This window comes from Leptonychotes weddellii, unplaced genomic scaffold, assembly GCF_054177405.1.
Source record: "Leptonychotes weddellii isolate Sample4059 unplaced genomic scaffold, ASM5417740v2 HiC_scaffold_180, whole genome shotgun sequence".
Lineage (NCBI taxonomy): Eukaryota > Metazoa > Chordata > Mammalia > Carnivora > Phocidae > Leptonychotes > Leptonychotes weddellii.
Window position 1 is genome coordinate 1,009 of NW_027764261.1, and position 20,838 is coordinate 21,846.

Sequence of the window (20,838 nt, forward strand, 5' to 3'; positions counted from 1 at the left end):
AGGCTTCCCTCTGAGCAGGGAGCCTGATGCAGGGCTCAATCCCAGGACCCTGGGACCATGACCTGAGCTGAAGGCAGACGCTTAACGACTAAGCCATCCAGGCGCCCCTGAATCAAAGATTATTTTAATGAGCATCGCAAAATGGAACTTTCTGATTCTGTCATCTCATATGCATTTATCAGATGACTCTGTAAAGAAGAGCTCTCTCTTTTAAGAATTTTATTTATTTTGAGTATCACTATGGACTTAGAGATATTTTAAATACTCATGTGTTATCAGTTATCATCATTATACTTTTTGATCTTCAGATTGTCCCAGATTTGGCTAGTAAGAGCTCCTTTAAGCCAGCTACCTTACTGTGTCCTTTTGACATGGCCTCATTCTCAAAAACGTTTTTGAGAACATTTTTGTTTTTTGGCACAAGAAGATGTTCCAGGCCCATCCTATATTCTTCTTGCACCAGACCTATAATCAACTTTTGTTTCTCCAGGAAAGCCTGGCTCATTCATTAGTGACTGGTATGTAGAAACCATATCTTGGCATGAGGTGTGTTCATTGTCAATGGGGTGTCACTGCTTCTGGGCCCAGAGCCTCTTTAAAGGGGCCTTTGCTAATGAAGTTCACAGATCCAGTTTAGTGAATTCAGTTTATTTCAGCTAGGGTTTACAAGTGATGTAGAGGATAAAGAGATAAAAAAGATGCATTCCTTATTATTACAAGTTTGCAGTTGGGGCTGGAAGACCACTAAATCATGCCTGTATATGAAGCAAATTATGATATGCATTATTTTAGTAATACAGAATAGGAAATTGTTCTTTGGGTTTTTTTTTCTCTTGGAGAAAGACTGTCTCTACTAAAACACACATGTGAGCATTAGTTCCTTGATACCAGAGGTGTGGTTCTAATTCAACTCAGTATCTCTGTGCCTCAGTTTCCTCCTCTAAGGGCTGTTTCTCTGGGTTGTTCAAGTTAAATGAGAAATAAATGTAAAACAGCACAGTCTGTGGCATTTTTGAGATACTCAAAGCATTGTAGGAGTAGGGGTCTCCTACCTTGCATCTGTTCTTCACTCCCCGCAGAACCTCCATTTTGTTCAGTATGATAGCTATCATAATTATTATTATTACTAGTTTTTTAAAAAGATTTTATTTATTTATTTTGAGAGAGAGAGAGCGCAGTGAGGAGGGGCAGAGGGAGAAGAATCTCAAGCAGACTCCACGCTCAGCGTGGAGCCTGATGTGGGGCTCGATCCCATGACCCTGAGATCATGACCTGAGCTGAAAACAAGAGTTGGCCACTTAACCAACTGAGCTACCAGGTGCCCCTATGATTACTGATTTAAAAAAACATTATTGTTGATAGAACTTGGTGAACCTGTGCCAGGTGATGTGGGAGAAAATGCAGCCTTCTCTAAATCTGTCCTGCCTGTGAAACCAGTGGAGATAGAGATTGAAACACCCCAGCAGGCGAAAGCAAGGGAAAGAAGGTAAGATTATCTTACCTTGTCTCTAGATTCCTGTCACACAAAATGAGCAAGAGCTGCTACTTAACACAAGTTTTTTTTTTTTTTTAAAGATTTATTTATTTATTTGAGAGACCAAGAATGAGAGAGAGTACATGAGAGGGGGGAGGGTCAGAGGGAGAAGCAGGCTCCTCGCCGAGCAGGGAGCCCGATGCGGGACTCGATCCCGGGACTCCAGGATCATGACCTGAGCCGAAGGCAGTTGCTTAACCAACTGAGCCACCCAGGCGCCCTAACACAAGTTTTTGAGAAACACATAGGAGACGGGGGCTGAGTACCAATGTGGTTAGGAGTCTTAGGTGAGAGAGTCCCACGTTCAAGAATCCTGGTTTGTTCTCTGGCTGGGGCAGACATGGGAAGAGGAAATTCTTAGTGTTGAACATCTGGTGTGTGCCGAGGACTCTGTAGGTTGTCCATTGTCTTACTTAAACTTAAAGATAGTGTGTGGATGAGATCGTGGAGGCTCAGAGAAGTTAAGTAACATTTCAGGAGTCACTCAGCCAGGGAGCAGATGAGCCAAGATCCAAATCCCTCTCTGGCCAACTTGACACTCATGCTTTCGCACCACATTACACTGAGCGATTTGAGCCAGTGCGCCCCTATGGTAGGGAGCCCCCACTCCATCCCAGGATCCCCAGGACCAGTGCAGCCACTGGTGGCTTGGGAACGTGAGCACAACGCCCGGCAGTTAATTGGCGAATGAGTCCCACTCTGTGTGCACTCTGCACATTGATGGGCACATCATTAGGCACGAAGGAGGAGGACAGATGCATGGGACACAGGCATGAAAGAGATCGCCCAGCAGAACAGCACCGTACAAATGAGTGCGCACCAATTTAGCACGGAAGTACTGGTGCAAAGGACGGAATCAGTAGTTGGGAGGTCAGACAGGCAGGGAAGCCTCCTTGGAGGATGTGTGTTTCAAAGCACGGCTGTGAGGCGTGACAGGTGGAGAATGTCCCGAGCCAAGGTGTGCAGGTGAGAAGGAGCAGAAAGCCAGCGGAAAACAGCCAGCTTGCTGGTGTGCCCGAGTAGCACAGCCTCAGGCAGGAGAACCAGGAGAGTGATTCAGGAGCTATGACGCGGGACTGGGGGCTGGGCTCAGGGCTCAGGGCTCAGTCTCCCACTTCATTCTTGGATTTTTCCATGTGCATGGCAGTGAAAGGATAAAAGTGGAGTTTGAGACCTATCTTCGGAGGATGATGAAACGTTTTGGTAAAGAAGTCCGCGAGGACACGCACAAGGTAAGGGCAAGGGCAGGGGGCAAAGGGACAGTGTCCTCTCTGTCGAGGCAGGGCAGTGTGGTGCACGCAACCTCGGTTCTCAGTCAAGCCTGGCTTTGTGTGGCTCCTCTACTCACTGTGTGGCCTTGGCGAGTTTCTTTGTCTCCCTGAGCCTTGGTTTCCTCATCTTTGAGGTGGGGGGCGATAAGTGCCTGCCTCGGAGGGGGGTTGTGGGGACGGAGCAAACATGACACACAAGGTCCGGAGCACAGAGCCGGCACAAAGCAGGGCCGGACCCACAGGCACTCTCCCGCCATCCCTTCCTCCACCTGTTTCATAACCTCAGTTCCCACCACCGCTGAAGAGATGGTGTCTTTGACTTCAGGGGGCAGTTATTGAACCGCATCATGGACCTCACAAGGTACTTGGCTTTGTGGGGTTAGAGACTTGTATAAAGCTTCTTTCCTGCCATTAAGGAGCATCTGATCTCAGAGATGGAACAAGACAGACTTCAAAACAGGACATTCAAGACTCAGAACACGGAAGGGGACCGGTGTGGGTCAGGAGGCTGAGGAAGGCAGCTTTATTTAAGAGAAAGGCCAGCGGGGAGTGGTGGGGGGAGGGCGGAGCTGGGGAGGCTGCCCGCGCCAAGTGCAGAGGGCACGGTGGGACAGCCCGTGTGTCTGCGTCTTGGACGGTACGTGCGTTGGTGGCCTGTGAGTGAGGGAAGGGCGCTTGGATGTCCCCCTGATGGGCAGCGGGCAGCCAGAGCGGGTAGAGCTTGCAGGGCTGGAAGAGACGGTGTGTCTACAGCAGCCGCAGAAATGGGGAGATGAGACGAGCACAGAGCAAGGACAGTGAGGAGACAAGACACCCGCCTCCCTGAGGCCTTGAGCACGTGAGACAGCTGTGCTGCTTGTAGCTTTGGGAAGAGGTGAAATGAGGGAAAGAGTTCATATGACTCCAAGATGAGAAGCTCAAGTGAGGGGAGAAGAGCGGAGCCATTGACTGAAATGGGGAGGTCCTCGGTGGGGAGGAAGGGAAAAGGATGTAAGGTTGTGGAGGAGGTGGTGAGGAGTCATGTGACCATCTCTGGAGCTCTGGTGGGGGGCCAGCTTGCCTTGGGGTCTGCAGCGGAAGAGGCTGGGTCCTGGCACCCAGGGAAGGGCGCAGAGAGCTGTCTGGTGAACCCGCGCCGTCCCCCAGCTTGGACAGCTATTGGCGCTTGCACAGTCTCTCCCTTCTCTCCCCCGACTCACTTTTCCTCCTGATCTTTTTGGAGCAAATCCTGCAGCATATGTTTAAAAGACAAGGCCTTTTAAAAAAAAAAAATCTGTATTCTGCAATTTTGAGATTTGGTTATTTGAGGGAATAAGTATCTAGGGGGAAGACAGGGTGAAAAACATGATCTTGGGAAATGGCTAATGTTGGGATTTTTACTTCCTTGTGTGTAGAAATAACAGATAATTCCCGCCCACAAAACGTCTCTCAGTGTGGCAGCAAAAACCCTTCTAGTTCTCGGCCTACCATCTTCCCCTTCTTTCCAGGTTCACCTGTTGTGCCTGCTGGCAAATGGTTTCTATCGAAGTAACATCTGCAGCCAGCCGGATCTGCTTGCTATTGGCCTGTCCATCATCCCAGCTCGCTTTACCAGAGTGCTACCTCAAGATGTGGATGCCTGTTACCTGTCAAACCTGGTGAAATGGTATGGCCCTCCGGCCCGTCCTGCAAAGCCCTAGTATAGGACTTGTGTCTCTCAGAGGCTGGGGGCAGGTCAGTTCCCACAGACGTTCCCTGAGGGGTTCCTATATGCTGAGCCTTGAGCACAGCCTTGAAGATAGAGACACGTCAGGCATGCTCTCTGCCCTGGAAGAGCTCCTAGGCTGGCTGGGGAGACAGATGCACCCCAGGTAGTCAGTGTGAGGAGCACTCGGGAAGAGGTCTGCTGGGGCCTGTAGGTGCACGGAGCAGCTGGGGGGCTGGGAACCTCCCAGGGACATGAAGTCTGCTGGGGTCTTCAGTGGTGAGCCGGGGTCAGCCACACGGACTGGGAAGATGAGAACAGAGGCAGGCAAGGCTCACAATTCCCTTCTGAGACTTTCCTGTCTGATTTGCTTGGCTATAAAAGGATAGCAAGCGTTCCTCTTTGCCCTCACCTGTGATACAGGGAACGCCTGGTTTCTCTCCAGGTTCATTGGTACATTTACAGTTAATGCAGACCTCTCAACCAATGAATGCGATGGTCTACAGACGACGTTGGAAAGGAGGTTTGCTATTTACTCTGCGCGGGATGATGAAGAGTTGGTCCATGTAAGTGATTTCTCTTGGTGCCACTATTTTCTAGGACCGTGAGCTAATGACCATGGCAGTCACGTGCCAGATACCATTCCGGTGTTTTCCATGTTCTTCCTTATTCATTGCTTGTGAAATAAAAAATAGGTTCTGAAGCTCAGAGAGGCCAAAGAACTTTCTCAGGGTCATTCCGCTGGTAAGCACTGGAGTCAGGTTCAGGACCAGTGTGTGGGGTGGAAAGCCTGCATTCGTTCTGTTGCTTGGTGTCCTGGGGCATTAAGCATGTACTTTTTGGTCAGGTGCCCTAGAATTGTTTCCATTAACTATTCAAAAATTATGTTCAGAAGTCCCAAGGAGGGCGCCTGGGTGGCTCAGTTGGTTAAGCAACTGCCTTCGGCTCAGGTCATGATCCTGGAGTCCCGGGATCGAGTCCCGCATCGGGCTCCCTGCTCGGCGGGGAGTCTGCTTCTCCCTCTGACCCTCCCCCCTCTCATGTGCTCTCTCTCTCAAATAGATGAATGGAATCTTTAAAAAAAAAAAAAAAAGAAGAAGTCCCAAGGAAATGTTTTTTCAAACTGTCAGATTTCTGCTGAAATCTGTCAGAAAGCTTTTCCCTACCTTCCGATTGGAGAAGTGACATTGGCCGGCAACAGTGCAGTGAGGAGAGTTCTGTCTACCGAAAATAGAGGTAGAAATATGGCTTTATCCCAGAAAGATTCCTATTCATTACATGTACTTATGTCTGAGCCCCAGCTTCTCTGTTTGTTTAGGGAAAGAGACCAGACTTCTTGGATCTTAAAAGCCCAAATGACTGGCATCTTTACCTCTCTTCTGATTCGGCTTGAAAAAGTCTAAGACACCTGACGTGGCCAGTGATATTGCCCTAATACCACCACCCAGGGAAAAGCATTAATATTAGAGACTTATCCTCCCAAACTCTGTTCCTGTGTGTATTTCCAAAATGTTTTATCCCCCCTAAAAGGCTACCATGTGCCCATTAAATAGTTACTCCCCATCCTACTCCCTCCAGCACCTGGCAGCCACAGTCTGCATTCTGTCCCTACGCATTTACGTGTTCTGGATGTTTTTCGTGGAATAAGTATCATGTGACCTTTTGTGTCTGGCTTCTTTCACTTAGCATAGTGTTTTCAAGGTTTATCCATGTTGTAGCTTGTGTCAGCACTTTGTTTCTTTTTATGGCTTTATATTATCCCATTGGATGGCTAGACCACATTTTGTGTATTTGTTAGTTCCTGGACATTTAGGTTGTTTCCACCTCTTGGCTATTGTAAAGAGTACTACTATCAACATGTGTACGTACTTGAGTATTTGTTTTCAGTTCTTTTAGGTATATACCCAGGAGTGGAGTTGCTGAGTCATTTTATGTTTAACTTTTTGAAGAATTGTCAAACTTTTCCACTGATGCCCCATTTTATATTCCCACCAGCAATGTACAAGGGCTCCAATTTCTCCAGATCTTCTCTAACACTTGTATTTTCCTTTTTTCTTTTTTACTCTAGCCATCCTAATAAGTGTGAAGTGCTAGCTCATTGTGGGTTGGATTTACATTCCCCTGGGGACTCATGATGGTTATCGCCTTCATGTGTATGTTGGCCATTCGTGTATCTTCTTCGGAGAAACGCCTATTCAAATCCTATGCCCGTTTTTTAGTTGTGTTCTTCGTCTTTTTATTGTTCAGTTGTGAGGGTTCCTTCTATATTCTAGATACTAACCCGCTCTCAGATATATGCAGATATTTTCTCCTATCCCGTAGGTTGTCTTTTCTGGAGAAAGTGTGTTGAGGCACAAAAATTTTAATTTTGATGAAGTCTGCTTTTTCTATTTTTCTTTTATTCCTTATACTTTTGGTGTCATATCTAAGAATCCAGTGCCAAATCTAAGGTCATGAAACTTTTCCCCCTTATGTTTTCTTCTAAGAGTTTTACAGTTTCAGCTCTTACATCCATTTTGAGTCTTCCATACATTTTGAGTTAATGTTTATATATGATGTGAGGTCTCAGTTCGACTCCATCCTTTTTGCATGTGGATATCTAGTTGACCCGGTGTCCTTGGTTGAGGAGACTATTCTTCCAGCTGTTTGTTGTGTTATCTTCACTACTGGTAAGAAGAGACAAGTCTTGGCACCCTCATCAAAAAGCAGTTGGCCGTCGGCATCTGGTTACTTTGAATTGCCTTTGGCCATCGGGACTCCTTCGTCTCCTCCATCTGCCAGTTTGTGGGTCTTCCCTCATCCTTCCTGTCTTGACACTTTTCAGACTACTGCTTAGGAATTTTGTAGAGTGTCTCTCAGTTTGGGTTTCTTTGATGTTTTCTCATCCTCCCCACCAAGCCGCTTTTAACTCCAGAAGAAATAGGCAAAAGTCATTATTTTTTTCGATATAACGCAGCGTCTCACAGAAAACACGCCCTCCTGTTTCTGGCTTTCTCAGTCGGGCATTATAGTAACTCATGAGATGCTGAGGTCTGCGTGGAAAGATCTTGCTCAGGTGCTTTATCACTGTCGCCGTTTTGGAGGTTCATTCCCCTGAGGAGACTCCCCTCCTTACAGGTAAGCAGAAGTTGTAGAACTGCAGCCTCCAGTGGAAAGATTCGTTGTGGGGAAAATGGTAAACAGAATAGACTTTGGAGATCTGGTGATAATGATGTTTTCTACTTTTTCTTCTCAAAGTGATACTTCGTTTGTTTTATTTTATTCATAATTACAACACATGTTGAATACAGGAGATAGGTAAGCTGAAAAAAAAAATCACCTGTAAACACCCATAACCCAAAAATGGGTCCTTTTCTAAATACACATATATGTTTATGTGCTTTTTTTTTTTTTTACAAAAATTAACATTACACATTAAAAACCAAACTTCTCTTTTCATCTAATATGTAGTGAACATCTTTCCATTTTTCTACAAAGATAAATCTCTTCAGCATCATTTTTAATACCGTGTAGGGTTCCCGGCTCCTGTTGTTCAGTTGTTTCTAACTTTTCCCTGTTATAAAAAAAACTACCACAACAAACACCATGGAATTAGTTAAATCCTCGATTTTTTTCTTAGGATAAATGCATCATTCTTTTCCCCCCACAGATATTTTTACTGATCCTCCGGGCCCTGCAGCTCCAGACCCGACTGGTGCTGTCTCTCCAGCCGCTTCCTCTGAAGTTACCCACAGCAAAGGTGGGGTTCTCCTAAAAGGCAGTTGGCTCAGCAGGGAGGGAGAAATTACCAGACTTCCAAGAAAAAAATTGGTCATTGGACTATTTTTACGGGTTGGCATTCATGGAGCGTGGGCCCCTTGGAGCCTGCCTTGCTCACCCCTGTGTTGGGAAGACTGGACACCAGTGGGCCTCCAGCAGCCTGAGCCTGGCATGCACAGAGGGCCCCGAGAGAGGGCCTGGCTCCCTGGTGGGTTAGTTTCGGCCTTGTGATGCAGCAGATTGGCCCCGTCCTCCTGCTCCTTGGCCGTGTGGAGTGGTAAGGGGTGAGGGACTCTGTGTTCTGCTGTCATCTAAGGAGGAGGCTCAGCACTAGACTCGCCGTGCTGTCAGCACCGTCTGAAACTTAGTGGTCCAGAGGATTTAATTCCGTATTCTTAAAGCTGCAAGTTTATTAAGTCCATCAGTATTTGCTCGCAAGATACGTTATGTGTGAGGTGGGTATTATTGCCAAGGAAACTGAGACTCAGAGGTTTACACATAAGTAATAAATATTTGAGAAAATGTAAATAAACGTATATATTGTTGACTGAAACCACATAATGAATGAGAAGCAGAACTGGAGATGGAACCCAGGTTGGTCTGTTTCCCTTGCTGCCCCCACTCCCCTCCCCGAGCCAGGCGCTAGAGTGGAAAGAGTACACTGTGGCTTAGCTAAGATGCCACAGATTTTAGTGAATACATTCTTACATTCCTAAAGGATTGCCAGCTCGACTCTGTCTGAGCTGGGGACATCCTGTGTATGCTGGTTCTGTAGCCAGTGACTTAGCCCTGGCAGATTATAGGATCTCTATCATATCATGAGCACAAAAAGAAAAAACAAAATTTCCTGTTCTATTTAAGGGAAAGAAAGCTGCCAAGGAGACATCTGCAGAAGATCCTGGGGGCTCCTTGGAAACTTGCAGCCCAGTTCCAGAAAGCCAAACCAAACCCAAGACCAGCCAAGGAACCAGACAGGAGGCCACGTCTTCTAAGGGCCCTGGAGGTCCAAGTACCAAAGGGAAGAGGAGCAAGGCAGCCGCGGCCAAGAAGAAACGGAGAGAGCCCTCCTCCAGTGGGGAAGAGCACAAGGCGGGAGGGCGGCAGGAGGACACCCAGAGACGTCGGCCTGGCCGGGAGCGGCAGGTGGCCTCCAAGGTGTCTTATAAAGAAGAGAGTGGGAGTGACAAGGGCAGCAGCGGCTCTGACTTTGAGCTCTCCAGCGGGGAAGCCCCTCATTCATCTGATGAGGATTCTGAGCCTGGCCTTCCCAGACAGAGGAGGGCTCCAGCCCCCCAGAGGACAAAGGCAGGGTCCAAGAGTGACTCCAGGACCCAGCGTGGAAGGCACCCTCAGCACCCCAAGCACCCTAGCTTTCCAGCAGCATCCACGAGCTCTTCAAGCAGTAAGAGTAAGCGAGGCAAGAAAATCTCCAGTGATGGTGAGGGGGCAGAAAGAGAGAAAGCAGCTGGTGTAGACCAGTGGCTAGAGGTGTTCTGTGAGCAGGAGGAAAAGTGGGTGTGTGTGGACTGTGTGCATGGTGTGGTGGGCCAGGCTCTGGCCTGTTACAAGTATGCCACCAAGCCCATGACCTACGTGGTGGGCATCGACGGTGATGGCTGGGTCCGGGATGTCACCCAGAGGTACGACCCAGACTGGATGACTGTGACCCGCAAGTGCCGGGTTGATGCCAAGTGGTGGGCTGAAACCCTGAGACCATACCAGAGCCCGTTGGTGGAGAGGGAGAAGAAGGAAGACTCAGAGGTAAGGTCTGCTGTGGGCTCAAAGGCCCATCTTGGTGCCCCTTGTATATGCCCGGCCCCGTGTGGGGGTATCACAATACTTTAGACCCGGGATGACTGTTGCCTTAATTTTACCAGTTAAAAATGGAGGATCTGAGAGATTAACTGCCTTGGTATTTGAACCCACATCTATCAGGCTTCAAAGCCGTTATACAGCATACTTTTAGTTATTGCCTAGTTGTAAATTTGGAGCTTTAAAATATGTATGCAATCATATAAATTGCACTGAGTGAAAGAAGAAAAAACTCAGGAATGCAATGGCCATCTGTCCCCCCGCCCCGCTTGAGCCCCGAGTGCACGCTCACAGAAGCACACACGGACATCCCTTCTTGGATCTAGAACACTCGTCTCCTGGGGAGAAAGGGACTCGGGAGGGCGCACAGGGAAGCAGACTGCTAAAGCAGTACAGTGTGTGCTAGGACCGCCCACTGACCCGAGCTCCTTGTGCACGGCAGTCGCGTGGGGTGGAGCTCAGCATTTGCCCGGATTTGCTCATGAATGATGCCCACTTTGTTGGGGCAGGTGAAGCCTGGGTTTATTTAGCGTCCCCCGTAGCAGTACAGTTCCCCAGTTCCGGTGCGTTGAGAGGGGCTGTTCCTGGTTCATTTTACTTAGATGTGACTGGGTGAGTGGGAATTGTGCAGATGGTGTCACGACTGACTATTTGAGGTGGAAGCTGCCCGAGCTTGGCCAGTCTGCTCTCATCTGCTGGGGCTGTTTGAAGAGATGCCAGGAGAGCTCAGGAGACCTTGATGACTAGCATGTGACTTACCGCAGTGGAATTGTCCACTGAGAAATCAGAGTCCTGAAAGAAGTGCCGAGAGAACGAGTGTTCCTCACAGGGGACTAAGGAGAGTTACACGGCGCGAACGGCCCATTTGAGGTTCCCAAGCAGGATCAAGTAGGCCCGCATTGCAGAGGACGGAAGGCCTTCTTCCTGCGGAAAACCGTGTGTCCTCCCTGAGGGCTAGGTCTGAGACCGAGAACGAGTAGGTTAGATGACTTTCCACAGTTGCCACAGGCCACAGGATCCCATGCTTTATCTAAAACCTGCCTAGTACCAGACTACAGACGCTACGTTACAGTCACTGGTGCTCGCGAACCCTCTGCTCCGCTGTTCCCTGCACAAGGTGGTCGAGGGAATGGCCCGCCTCAGACTTCACCTCCTCTTCCAAACATGCTCAGCGTTGTCTCTCTGGTCTTTGCAGTTCCAGGCAAAGCACCTGGGCCAGCCTTTGCCGACTGTCATTGGCACATATAAGAACCACCCTCTGTACGCGCTGAAGAGGCATCTCCTGAAATACGAGGCCATCTACCCTGAGACAGCCGCGATTCTTGGCTATTGTCGTGGAGAAGCGGTCTACTCCAGGTGCGTGAGGCAGCCAGGTGGCCCTGTGGGCTTCCCGCTGGCCTGGGACTAGCAGCCTTCTGCGGGAGGGGCTGCTTACGTCAGCCCTTTTGTCAAACGGGATGAGCTGTGTGGTGTGTGGGTGGGTGTGTGCGCACACCGTCCCATGGGGCGCACATGTAGAAGGGATTCTAGTTTGAAGATGAAAACCACAAGGGTTAAAAGACCAGCACGTGCAAAAAAGTTATGGGGGAAAAATTAAAAGTATGACAAGGTTTATATGGGACCATAGAAAATACACCCCTAAGATGTAAGTTAACAAAACTACAAAAGGAGGGAATACAAGATTTGATCATGAAAATTAAAGGGAGCAGATGTCTTAATGGGGACAGGGCTTCTGTTTGGGAAGATGGAAAAGTTCTGGAGGTGCGTGGTGGGGACAGTTACTCAACAGTGTGAATGTACTTAATGCCACTGAACTGCACACCTAGAAATGGTTAAGATGGTACATTCTGTGTATATTTTATCCACACTAAAGAAAATTGCCAAAGAAGAGGGGAAGGGAATAAGAGTTAGAAGAAGAATGTAAGATATATACAAAATTTAAACAAAAGAAATTTTTTTTTTTTTTTAAAGATTTTATTTATTTGAGACAGAGAGAGAGAGAGCACATGAGAGGGGGGAGGGTCAGAGGGAGAAGCAGGCTTCCTGAGGAGCAGGGAGCCTGATGCGGGACTCGATCCAGGGACTCCAGGATCATCACCTGAGCCGAAGGCAGTCGCTTAACCAACTGAGCCACCCAGGCGCCCCAAAAGAAATTTTTTTAAGATTATTTACTTATTGAGAGAGAGCGTGCGCATGTGAGAACGTGCAAGCAGGGTGGGGGCAGAGGGAAAGGGTTTCAAGCAGATTCGCTGCTGAGCACAGAGCCCAAAGCGGGGCTCCATCTCACAACCCTGAGATCATGGCCTGAGCCAAAATCCAAAGAGTCAGACACTTAACCGACGGCACCACCCAGGCGCCCCTAAAACAAAAAATCTTGGGGCGCCTGGGTGGCTCAGTCATTAAGCATCTGCCTTCGGCTCAGGTCATGATCCCAGGGTCCTGGGATTGAGTCCCACATCGGGCTCCCTGTTCAGCGGAGAGCCTGCTTCTCTCCCTCTCCCACTCCCCCTGCTTGTGTTTACTCTCTTGCTGTGCCTCTGTCTGTCAAATAAATAAAATCTTAAGGTGAGAGAGAAAAATAGAAGCAGAACTTTTAAGAAAAATGGCAGTAGAAAGAAATTACAATGGAATACTACTCAGCCATCAAAAAAATGAAATCTTGCCACTTGCAGTGACATGGAGGGAACTAGAGGGTATTAGGCTAAGTGAAAAAGTCAATCAGAGAAAGACAGTTATATGATCTCACTGATATGTGGAATTTAAGAAGCAAAACAGGATCATAGGGGAAGAGAGGAAACAATAAAACAAGACAAAATCAGGGAGACAAACCATAGGAGACTCTTAATCATAGGCAACAAACTGAGGGTTGCTGGAGGGGAGGGGCGTGGAGGGATGGGGTGGCTGGGTGACGGGCATTAAGGAGGGCATGTGATGGAATGAGCACTGGCTATTATTATATAAGACTGATGAACCACTGACCTCTACCTTTGAAACTATTAATACATTATATGTTAATTAATTGAATTTAAATAAAATGTGCCTCAAAAAAACAAAACAAAATGATAACTAAAAGAAGTGGGTTTTTAAAACACTGGAATGAGAGACCAAAAAATAGAGTAGAGGGTATTCTTAATAACCAGGACAAGAGAGAGAAAACAAGGCAACAGGGAAATCACAGGAGTAGGTGGTTCAAGGGCTCTGAGTGGGTGCAGCCCACTTCCTGCATGCAGCCCTGCAGGGACCCAGCCTACACCCTCTGTTCAGGGTCTGTGGCTGAGCTTTCTGTTCCGTGTCAGGAGGCATCAGGCCTGGTCAGGGCCTCAGCTGCCAGCAGTCAGAGGCCCCAGGGCCCAGTCCCCCTGGTAGAGGTCGTAAGGCTCAGGCGTAAGGCACAGGTGGTTGAGGCAAAGCAGGCCGGTCGGAAGGAAGCAGGTGTGGTCCACAGGGACCACCACGTCAGTCATCGGAGAAAGCATTAGAGGTAGACAGTTTTTTTGGTAGTAAAATATACAAAACCAAGTGTGCCATGTAACCATTTGTAAGCATACAGTTCAGTGGTGTTAAGTACATGGACTGGATCGTACAACCATCCCCACCGTCCGTCTCCAGAACTTCTTCATCTTCCCAAGCGGAAACTCGGTCCCCATGAAACAGGATCTCCCCCCTCCCCCGCAGCCCCTGGCGGCCACCATGCCGCTGTCTGGGCATTTGACTCCTTTGGGGACCTTATGTAAATGCGATCGTGCAGTATTCGTCCTTTGGGGACTGGCCTCCAGGGACGGGCACTTGCGGTGCTTCCCCTTTCGGCTGTGGTGAGCAGTGCCGCTGCGAACGTGGGTGCACACATACCTCTTTGAGATTCTGCTGTCACTTCTTTTGGGTGTATATGCCCAGAAGTAGAATCGCTACTCGCATGGTAATTCTGTGTCTCACTTTTTGAAGCCTCAACCTCCTGCCTTCCGCAATGCCTGCCTTGTTTTCCGGTCCTACCAGCAGCATGCAGGGATGCCAGTTTCCCCCACCCTCGCCCACGCTTCCTTTCGGGTTTTTGGATAATAGCCGTCCTCATGGGTGTGAAGTGGTTAGAAGTTGAGGTTTATCCTGACGGGGCTGTGTCCACTTCCCTGCTGTGCTCCTTGGAATGTCCTGACAGTGCCCGCCTGCCTCCCCCCCGCGCCCCCACGTGAAGACCATGACCGTGACGTAATTGCTCCTCTGGGTGATCAGAGCTGTGCAGCCTGCCGGGGGTGCCAGCCCTGACAGGACAGGCTCTGCTCCAGCACCCGGGCAGCGTCTGGTCTTCCTGCAGCCCGGCAAAGCACAGAGGACAGAGCTCATTATCCCTGGCTGATAGAGGGTGCCGCTGAGGCTCAGGAAGGGACAGTGGCTTGTGCGGGGTCCCCCCGCCAGGCCGTGGCACGAGGAGGTGTGCGCCGCATGCCTCCGATGGGGCCGGAGCCGGAGGGCCTGCTCTGCGCACGGGAGCCCTCTCTCTGGCCAGAGTGCAGGGCTGCGGACTGAGGAAGAGATGAGCGTGCCCTGTCGGAGAAGGCTCAGCGAGGACGGCAGGTGGAACTCTTTGGAAAGTGGTCTTGCAAGGCCGGGTACAGCTCTTAGCTGTGGAAGGAGAGCGGAGCCAGAGGCTCTGTAATCACAGGCTGCCGGGAATCGTGACTGCCACGGGCGTGCATCTTCATTCCGTGGTCACTCAGTAGCTCGTGGTTCCAGTGTAAGTGGACACATCCCCGAGAAGATAGGAAGTCCAGGTTAGCCGTTCGCCCACCGCAGGTCCCCTGCTTCCCTCAGGAGCCGGGCCTGAGGAGGGAATCGAGGGCCGAGCCCTTCCTTCTGGGAGGCTGCGCGCACAGCTCCTTCAGCCCGGCGTGAACTGAGTGTGTCCTGTGTCTCCCCCTGTTGGCTCCCGCAGGGATTGCGTGCATACCCTGCACTCCCGGGACACGTGGCTGAAACAGGCGAGAGTGGTGAGGCTGGGAGAAGTGCCCTACAAGGTAACCATGGCGGGCGCCCTGCAGGCAGAGGCCTGGGCACTGAGGGCTGCTGAGGGCAGGCGGGGAGAGGCATCCAGGGCTGACTTTTCTGGCTTGAGAAAAACTGGAGGAAGCGAAAAGCATTCAAATATGTCTTACTCTAATGGGGAATTTGTAAGATGGATCTTTCAGAGCAAGCAAGACATGTGACACTTAAGGGTTGTAAAACAGGCTGCACGGGACCCTTTCCAGAAAAATGTGCCGAGCCCTGCGCTAGAGGCGCCCAGTGCGTCTGTCCCACTCCTCCTTGGAGCACTTAGGCAGCCTTCTCGCTCGTCCTCCCCAGTGAGACTTTTGGCCACTAGACATGGTCGGGGAGTGTGCAAGGAGTCCTAAGCTGTCAGTGCCTTCCAGAATGCACGACGCAGCTAGTTCCCGGGTTTAAATCCTGGCCCTGTCACTCACCTGGCCATGGGATTTCAGTGACTTCATCTCCGAGTCCCAGTCACCCTGTCTGTGATGAAAGTAGGGAGCGTGGTGTGGCGGGTAAAAGCCTGGCTCCGCACTGCGCTGTAGGCAGAAAGTTTGCAGCTCCCGGGTCGCTCATCTGGCTGTGCAGTGGAGACGGCGATGGGACCCCCTTGCCGGGCACAGCCTGGGGCAGGGAGCGTCTGCAGGTGTTGGCTAGCGGTGGCCGTCCCCGGGGTCGCGCTGGTACTGGGCCCGGTAAGGGGGTCAGAGGCACGTGCATCTCGGGTCCGTTGTGGAGGTGAAATGAGGCCATGGGTTTAGGAAAGCCCTCAGCACGGTGCCCAGGATACAGTAAGTGCTTCGGCAGCGGCAGTCCGTCTGTCAACTGGCTGTCCCTCCGGGGCAGATGGTGAAAGGCTACTCCAACCGGGCCCGGAAAGCCCGCCTCACTGAGCCGCAGCTGCAGGACCACAACGACCTGGGCCTGTTCGGCGAGTGGCAGACGGAGGAGTACCAGCCGCCCGTGGCTGTGGACGGCAAGGTGAGGGCAGCGCCCCGAGGGCTCGGGACCGGGTCGTGTCACGCTGCCGCTGGCCACACCTGCCCTGCCAACCCCTGCAGGTCCCCCGGAATGAGTTTGGGAACGTGTACCTCTTCCTGCCCAGCATGATGCCCGTCGGCTGCGTCCAGCTCAACCTGCCCAACCTGCACCGCGTGGCCCGCAAGCTGGACATCGACTGTGTCCAGGCCATCACCGGCTTCGATTTCCATAAAGGCTACTCCCATCCCATGTGCGTGAGGGGCCTTCCCCGGCGGCCGGCAGGAGGGCTGGGGCATCCTGGCGCAGGGGCAGGAAGTCCATGTGCGGGTTGAGGCCATTTTCCAGGTTTTACTCTGCATTTGCGAAGTCAGCCTTAACACTTTACCTTTTACTTCCACACTTTCACTCTGGCGACTCTGCAGAGGCAGCAAAACCAGGGAAACCGCATGCTCCTGATGTCAGATGGAAACCGTCTCCTGGGGGCGGGGGCGGGGGAGCAAGCAAGGTCAGCACGCGTCCTGGTTAGGTGGCCTCTGTCCGCCCAGGGCGGGGGGCCTGGGGAGGACGCGGTGCCAGAGTCCACAGGCCTGCCTGGTGCATGGGCGCTGTCAGCGGCTGTGGCTGGGATCACGGCGCCTGACGCCGGATAAGCCTTCAGGGCTCCGAGCGCCTGGGAGCCGCTGGCCGGCCTCCGCAAGGGAGAGGAGAGGCCGGAGCAGGCGGCAGCCTCAAGTGAGGCCGTCCGCATTGCGTGCTTACAGAACGGACGGGTACATTGTCTGCGAGGAATACAAAGACGTGCTCCTGGCCGCCTGGGAGAACGAGCAGGCGCTCATTGAGAAGCGGGAGAAGGAGGTGAGCCGTTTGGCCAGGGCGGGGACCTGAGGTGCGAAAGCAGAGTGGCAGGGGAACATGAGCCCCCAGGTGGGGCAGGTGCCTCATTTGATGGTGGGTTAAAACAGGATGGGGCGCCTGGGTGGCTCAGTTGGTTAAGCGACTGCCTTCGGCTCAGGTCATGATCCTGGAGTCCCAGGATCGAATCCCGCATCGGGCTCCCTGCTCGGCAGGGAGTCTGCTTCTCCCTCTCCCTCTCTCCGTTTGTGTTCCCTCTCTCGCTGTGTCTTTCTCTGTCAAATAAATAAATAAAATCTTAAAAAAAAAAAACAAAACAGGAGAGGCCACGTGCCCCAAAGCTCTTGCCAGCTCTCGGACTTTGCGGAAGGCACCCTAGGGAGCCAGCCCCGGATAAACAGGGTCCTGCCTCCACCTCACCATCCAGCATCCGTGTCCACCGGGTACTGGACCCCGGCTCCGGGGGCTACTGCACCTGCCATCCACGCCTGCTTCTGCTGAAGGGAACTGCTGTGGTCCAAGCCTTCTCCTCGAAGATGTTAGAGTCGCTACCAGTTAAAAAGAGGCTTCTGTTTTGCTGCCTTTTATGTGCATCACTCTATAAATCACATTCCTTTTAAAACAGACTCGGCATGGTTGAGGGACTCTTTTAACCAAAAAGTCTTATTTTGGATCTTTATATGTTCATAGATTCCATCTTGATACTTCTCCTGAAAGTGACAGTACTTAACATTTTGTGTTCTCCGTTTCATTTTGCCGGCAGAAAAGAGAGAAGCGGGCCCTGGGGAACTGGAAGCTGCTGGTCAGGGGACTGCTCATCCGGGAGAGGCTGAAGCTTCGCTATGGGGACAAGGTCAGTGCGGCTCTTTTGGAAAGAAGACAAGCCCAGGTGGGAGAAGGGGACCCAGAACTGTGGGCCCGGATTCTGCCCAGAGATGCCTTGTGTTTTGACACCACAGTCCTGTGTCTCTGAGACATCTGTGTCCTAACCTTGTTGGGAAAGGTGTCCCTGGAGTCCACCTCAGCTGGCTCTTCCAGCCCCCAGCCCGACCCCGACGTCCCTGTCCTGCTCCTGTCTGCCACAAGCAGGGGTCTGATCTCGTGCTAAACCGATCCAGGGAGAGACAGGCTCCCTGCGCCTGTGGCCGTCCTCCAGGCCTGGGGTTGCTCACTTAAGTCATGTTTCAGGGCACCTGCCCCGGCCTGGGCCAACCTGTGCGGAGTTGACATGCAGTCCTCAAAGGGCTCCCAGAGGGGCAGAGAGGCCCCTCCACGCAGCTGTGTGGTGAGATCAGGATTGGGTCAGACACAGAAATGTGCTCTGGGAACAGCCAAAACCGCACCTGTTGTCTCCCTGTCTCCAACCCCGAACTGCTGCCAGTTTGCCTTTAAAAGTGGCAGACTATTTTTGTCGGACTCCTCCCTCACATCCCTTTGGTGACCTCTTACCAGGCTTTATGTTGACTCCGTCCCCCCACGTGCTCTCACCTCGCGCAGCCAAACCCTCCAGGCCCAGCTCCCCAGCCCAGCTGGCCCCGCAGTCAGGGAGCGTCTCCTCGGAGCACTTGGCAAGGAGAGCTGGTCCGGGGCAGTTAAAGACATGAGTGCGCTTTTGTGCAGAAGTGAGGTAAAGAAGTGCAAAGCACCAGTCCTGGGATCTCCTAGGTCGGGTTGTATGCTCCTTGAGGGCAGTCTCCTGCGTAAACATCTCTGCGTTTCCCAGCCCTGAGCCCAGAGCAAGTTCTCCAGTACCTGCTTGGCGGAGTCCCCAGTGCGAGGCTCCCCCAGCCCCACGTGGTGCCCCCGTCCTCCCAGAGTCACTGGCTCAGGGCAGGCTGCTGCTGGGGGCTTGACTGCCCCCCGGCGTTTCCCTGCCATCTGATGGCTGACTCCCGGCTGCCGTTGTCCCTCCCTCTCCAGAGTGAGGCAGGAGCTCCCCAAGCACCTGCCGGAGATGGACTCTCTTCTGATGAAGAGGAGGGGACCAGCTCTCAAGCAGAAGCATCGAAGATCCTGGCTGCCTCCTGGCCCCAAAACCGAGAGGCTGAAGAAGAGCAGAAGCCAAAGTGCCCTAAGAAGACCAAGAGGGAGAAGGCGGCCGCGGCCTCCCACCTGTTCCCCTTTGAGAGGCTGTGATGAGGGTGGCCACCTGTCGCACCCTGTGCTACGCAGGGCCCTGGTGGTGGTGGCGTCTCCTCTGAGAAGACCCAGAAGCTGCGTGCACCACGGATGAGGGCCAGGGGACAGGGGGGTCAAGCTGAGATGGTGTCATGGGTCTGGGCTGGCCCCGGGCCTTGTCACATAGACCCAGGGTAGGGCTTTCAAAGCTGTCCGCTCCCACGCCCTATGCTTTGAGCCACAGAACACTTCCCAGGAGACTCCCCTGCCACCTAGACGTTGCTCAGCCCACCTTTGGAAACGTGAGTCCATTTTTTTACAGAAACCACTGGGCGATTTAGAAATGCACCAGCCCCTTCTTCTAGGTGAGTTCTTCATCTGTCAGACCCTCGTGCTTTTGCCTCTCCTGCAGACGTGGGACCCTTTCTCTGCGGGCCAGGCCTTTTCCCCTCAGCCAGGTGTGCTGACGCTGCCCCTTCGTGGTGTGGCGGGGAGCAGGTGGGAAGGACGGGCATCTCAGATTAATGCGGGGGGGGGACCTCCTTTTTGGAAGTGATGCTTCAGGGTGGCAGAAGACTGGAACAAAGAGCTAAAATCAGCGAAGAAAAGGAAAAACCCTGAGAGTTAAAGAAATGTTAGTCAAAGTGGATCAGTGTTCGGCTAGATTTTATTCATTATGGATAAGTTTATAAAAGCTCTATGCATTGTAGATAATTCAGGAGAAATAACTTTTGTAACATTTTGAGGAAGAAATAAAACATTTATCTAAAAAGACTCAGCTCTGCCTTTTCTTCCAGATTTATGGTCAGCTAAGAACACCTGCATGACTGAGTGATTTGTGCGCGTGTTGAGACTAAAGACCAGGTTTGGGTCTCCGGTAGACCGGGAACTCCTCATTCCACACGTGGAAATTTTTCTATGTTTAAGCGAGGAGAGCTGTTTCTTAACCTTTGACAGGAGCCATTAAAACTCTGAGCCAGTTCTCTCCAAGGGAAACAAACAGAACACTTGGGGTGTGACTCATCGGCAGCGAGAGCTTGGCTGGGAGGCTGGTGTGGAGAAACAACCGGGGTCGCCATGGAAACTGCAGGGCCTCGCGCTTCCGGCGCCAGAGCACACTCTGTCCTGGAAGTCAGCAACTTGTTCTTCGGGCAGATATCAGCTCATTGGAGGCGTGATGGAACAGAACCTCAGGTCTGAGAAGGAAGAGCAGGTTTTGGGAAATCACCTGCTTCAAACCTTGTCACAAAAAGTACACAAATTGTCAGCTCCAGAGTGGCCCCTCAGCAGCTGCCTATTGCTTCCGAACAGGAGGTAAAAGGGAAAAGCTGCTGGGTCGTCCATCAGGCATTTCGTGGGCTTGAGCTCATCAAGTCCCTGCCGCGGCGCTGTAGGGACAAAAGCCATTTTCACGATGAGGAAGCTGAGACCCAGAGATCGCAGACTCGCCACGGTCACACAGCCAGGACGTGGTAGGCTGGGCGCTGGAACTCGGGTCTGTGCCAACCTAAGGCCCGGGCTGGGGGAGGGTGTCACACGATGTCCCACTGTGGCTCCAGCCACCTCCTCTGACGCATTCTGAAGTTGGGGGACGTTTGAGTCCTTTAAATCAATCCAAAACTAAGTGGGCTTTGGTAGATAAGGCTTCTAAGTGCTAAAAATACCGAGTTGCCCTTTTAAGAAAAATTGAAACCTATTTTAACCACTAAAAGCTACTTAAGAACTGAATTCTAAAAATCCATACAGTTCTTAATACTACGGCTGATTGTTTAAGATAGAAATTTCAAAAAAAAAGAGTAACGGCAAGG

The 20,838-nt window shown here is 51.4% G+C and overlaps 1 protein-coding gene across 6 annotated transcripts; it reads left to right on the top strand.

The window, feature by feature from the left end:
• Positions 1 to 1,224: 1,224 nt before the first annotated feature.
• LOC102732536 (DNA repair protein complementing XP-C cells homolog) lies at positions 1,225 to 19,804 on the top strand. Of its 6 annotated transcripts, none has more exons than XM_081810088.1 (13): positions 1,225 to 1,486; positions 2,682 to 2,766; positions 4,293 to 4,450; positions 4,935 to 5,055; positions 8,139 to 8,228; positions 9,110 to 10,009; positions 11,256 to 11,416; positions 14,988 to 15,069; positions 15,887 to 16,060; positions 16,141 to 16,310; positions 16,822 to 16,915; positions 17,676 to 17,765; positions 18,410 to 18,826. In XM_081810088.1, the coding sequence occupies exons 2-13, from the start codon at positions 2,722 to 2,724 to the stop codon at positions 18,506 to 18,508; spliced, it is 2,184 nt and encodes a 727-aa protein (XP_081666214.1). In that variant the 5' UTR covers positions 1,225 to 1,486; positions 2,682 to 2,721; the 3' UTR covers positions 18,509 to 18,826. The 6 variants fall into 6 exon arrangements, 5 of the variants coding, with proteins under 5 accessions (XP_081666214.1, XP_081666216.1, XP_081666215.1 ...); XM_081810085.1 differs by lacking the exon at positions 18,410 to 18,826 and adding an exon at positions 18,833 to 19,804 and having other exon boundaries at positions 1,238 to 1,486; XM_081810087.1 differs by lacking the exon at positions 18,410 to 18,826 and adding an exon at positions 18,833 to 19,804 and having other exon boundaries at positions 1,310 to 1,486; positions 15,926 to 16,060.
• Positions 19,805 to 20,838: the final 1,034 nt, after the last annotated feature.